The sequence below is a fragment of the Coturnix japonica genome, chromosome 8 (assembly GCF_001577835.2).
Source record: "Coturnix japonica isolate 7356 chromosome 8, Coturnix japonica 2.1, whole genome shotgun sequence".
In the NCBI taxonomy this organism is placed as follows: domain Eukaryota; kingdom Metazoa; phylum Chordata; class Aves; order Galliformes; family Phasianidae; genus Coturnix; species Coturnix japonica.
This window is the reverse complement of record NC_029523.1, coordinates 23,905,980-23,908,752: the sequence shown is the minus strand read 5'-3', so window position 1 is coordinate 23,908,752 and position 2,773 is coordinate 23,905,980. Positions and strand designations below refer to the sequence as shown.

The 2,773-nt window shown below is 47.3% G+C and overlaps 1 protein-coding gene across 1 annotated transcript in view; it reads left to right on the top strand.

Moving 5' to 3' along the window:
* The window catches only part of LOC107317673 (cytochrome P450 2J2-like), a 14,205-nt gene extending 11,669 nt beyond the window's left edge, over positions 1-2,536 (top strand). The window contains exons 6-9 of the mRNA XM_015870619.1: positions 342-468; positions 925-1,112; positions 1,623-1,761; positions 1,909-2,536. Coding sequence (XP_015726105.1) covers positions 342-468; positions 925-1,112; positions 1,623-1,761; positions 1,909-2,084 — 630 coding nt within the window. The 3' untranslated portion in view covers positions 2,085-2,536. The remainder of the gene's footprint in view (positions 1-341; positions 469-924; positions 1,113-1,622; positions 1,762-1,908) is intronic.
* The last annotated feature ends 237 nt before the right edge of the window (positions 2,537-2,773 follow it).

The following is a 2,773-nucleotide window of genomic DNA, read 5'->3' as shown; positions in this document are numbered from 1 at the left end:
GCGTCGACCTGAAGAGACACTAGCATTGGAACAGTGCTGATCAGACATGGGTTCAGATTTCCAAATATTCTGGTGTGGAGCCAGGTACTGGATGTCATGGCTATGTGGGTCCCTTCCCCAAATTAGGATACACTCTGAATCTAAGAAAGTTGCTCGAAGGTTTTGCCACTGACTGCAAAGAAGAAAGGATGGCCTGCAAAAGTGCACGCTGTCTGTGCTGGGGACAGAAGGGCTGTACCTGGCTCATTATCTTTCCCATGGAGGGTAACAGTCTCATGCACATCAGCCGCAGCAAAGTTTTGGAGTCCTCATCAATGGTATTCAAAACCGGTTGCCTAAAGGTGATTGATTTCTGTGAGGATAACCTGGTGGCGTGCACTCTTGACCTGTTTTTTGCTGGGACCGAGACCACCTCCACAACCATCCGCTGGGCCCTGCTGTTTATGGCCATGTATCCGGAACTTCAAGGTACAAGTAGCAACAGGGCTGTGTTTCCTGGATTTTGTCTTTTGCAGCAATGTCTGCATCTTTCTTTCTTGAAAGAAAACAGAGGATTTTTTCCTTCTCTGAAACTCATCTAGTGCAAATATTGTCTTTTGTATTCATGCGTTTGACCTTGGTGTTTTAAAACTTGCCCTGGTAATTTTGTTATACATTACTATAAGTCAAAGAGACAAAAGTGGCAATATACCTAACAAGCACAGGAAACCTCTGAGGGATTTATAGCAGAAGCATCAGAGGCTCTATACAGGGCCTGTTTGGTAGCTGGAGTGACAAGCACAGAGAGAGGTGCCTTGAGTTCCCTGGTAGCACATGATTGACCTCAGCTGGTACTAGGGGACCCACACAGCAAAACCTTCATTGGGTACCAAGAAGATATATGGCTTTGCTGCACCATTGCTGATCCCTGCTCTTTCCAAACAGCCCGTGTGCAAGCTGAGATTGATGCTGTCATTGGGCAGTCCAGGCAGCCAGCTCTGGAGGACAGGAACAACATGCCCTACACCAATGCTGTCATCCACGAAGTACAGAGGAAAGGCAACATCATCCCTTTCAATGCGCTGAGACTGACGGTGAAAGACACAGTCCTGGCTGGTTTCCATGTACCCAAGGTAAGCCCACTCCTGATGAATGAGGTATTAGAAGGAGATGCCCATTTCCCCATCCCTGCAGGGATAAAACTGCAGCATCCCTGCCCACTCCAGAGGTCAGTCCTGTGGGTCATGTTGTTTGTTGTCCCAACACTTTTCCCACTATTTGCATTCTGCATGCCCAGGATGAATGCCATGGGGTGAGGCATCTGTGCATATCATTGAGGGGTATATCCCCTGTACAGCAGACTTTTCTTAGAGAAAATAAAGCTGATGAGGGAGAAGTGTGATTATATAGTAATGACTGACCTTTTCTGGTCCTTCCAATTCAAACAACTCCACGATTCTATGACCGTTCTACCAAGCAGCCAAGAAGTAGGAAAATATGACCAGGCAAAAGGAGAACAACACATGCTTGTAAGATATTTGACTATGGATAATCCTTGTGGCAAGTGAAAGGGAGGATAAAAACACCTCTCCTGTTGGCAGTGGCAGAGAGTGTGCAAAGTGGTTTTCTTTCTATTATCTCAGGGCACGATTTTGATCCCAAATCTGTCCTCTGTGATGTTTGACAAGAAGGAGTGGGAAACCCCTCACAGTTTTAACCCCGGGCATTTCCTGAAGGACGGTCAGTTCTGGAAAAGGGAGGCTTTTATGCCATTTTCTATAGGTAAGATAAAATCAGTTTGATGCCTTTGTGCTGCTTCCAGATGTATCAGGGAGCAAGGGGCTGTGGGCAGGGTGACGTTCCCACAGGAGGTGGGTGCTGAGGCTTTTCCAGCAGGGCTGAATGGATGCTGGGCTGCTGTCTCTGCAGGGAAGCGCGCCTGCCTGGGTGAGCTGCTGGCTCGTGCTGAGCTCTTCCTCTTCTTCACGGCTCTGCTCCAGAAATTCACCTTCCAGGCTCCCCCAGACACCATCCTCGACCTCAAATTCACAATGGGCATCACCTTGGCCCCGCAGCCCTACAAGATCTGTGCTGTGCCTCGGTAGGGAGCACAGCCACTGTTCTTGGAGGAGAACTTTTTGGCTTTGGAGCAGTTCCACAAGCTGAGCCCTAACTGGCTGCCTTGGGCTCCCCAGCAGTTTTCCCTCTTTAAAAGCAATAGCCAAGTCACTTCTTTTTGCAAGCAGATCTTGCACACTATATCAGATGATAAAGACAATTAGTACAGGATGGGCTGGGGCACTTTTGGGCTTGCAGCACAGCACTGTCAATGAATGAGGAGCTCAGGGCTTTGTTCACTCCAGGCAGGATGGCCACACTTCACAGCTGCAAGAAAACATGCATAGTTTTAGATATCGCCTTTCTTGGGCAATGGTCCATTTCTGTCAGAACACAGTACCAGCCTTTGCAGTAGAATAACAAATCAGTAACAATCAGAAACAGTTTTTTACTTTCATTTTTGGAAAATAAACTGAAAATAAAATACAGCCAAACTTTGTATCATCTCTCATTCTAGTACGTCAATACATCGCTAATGAGACATGAGCCCAAAGCTCTGCCCTATTGCCTCCTCTTATGTGTCAAACAGATGCCTGGAAGAAACAGATTGGGTAAAGATGATATATCTGGTGCTCAGTGATCCCGTTTTGCAGGTCCGTAATAGAGAGAATGGAAAACGTGCCCTGGGAAACAAACCCATTGATGCAATGCGGGAACCCTGACAACTTCCCCCTAG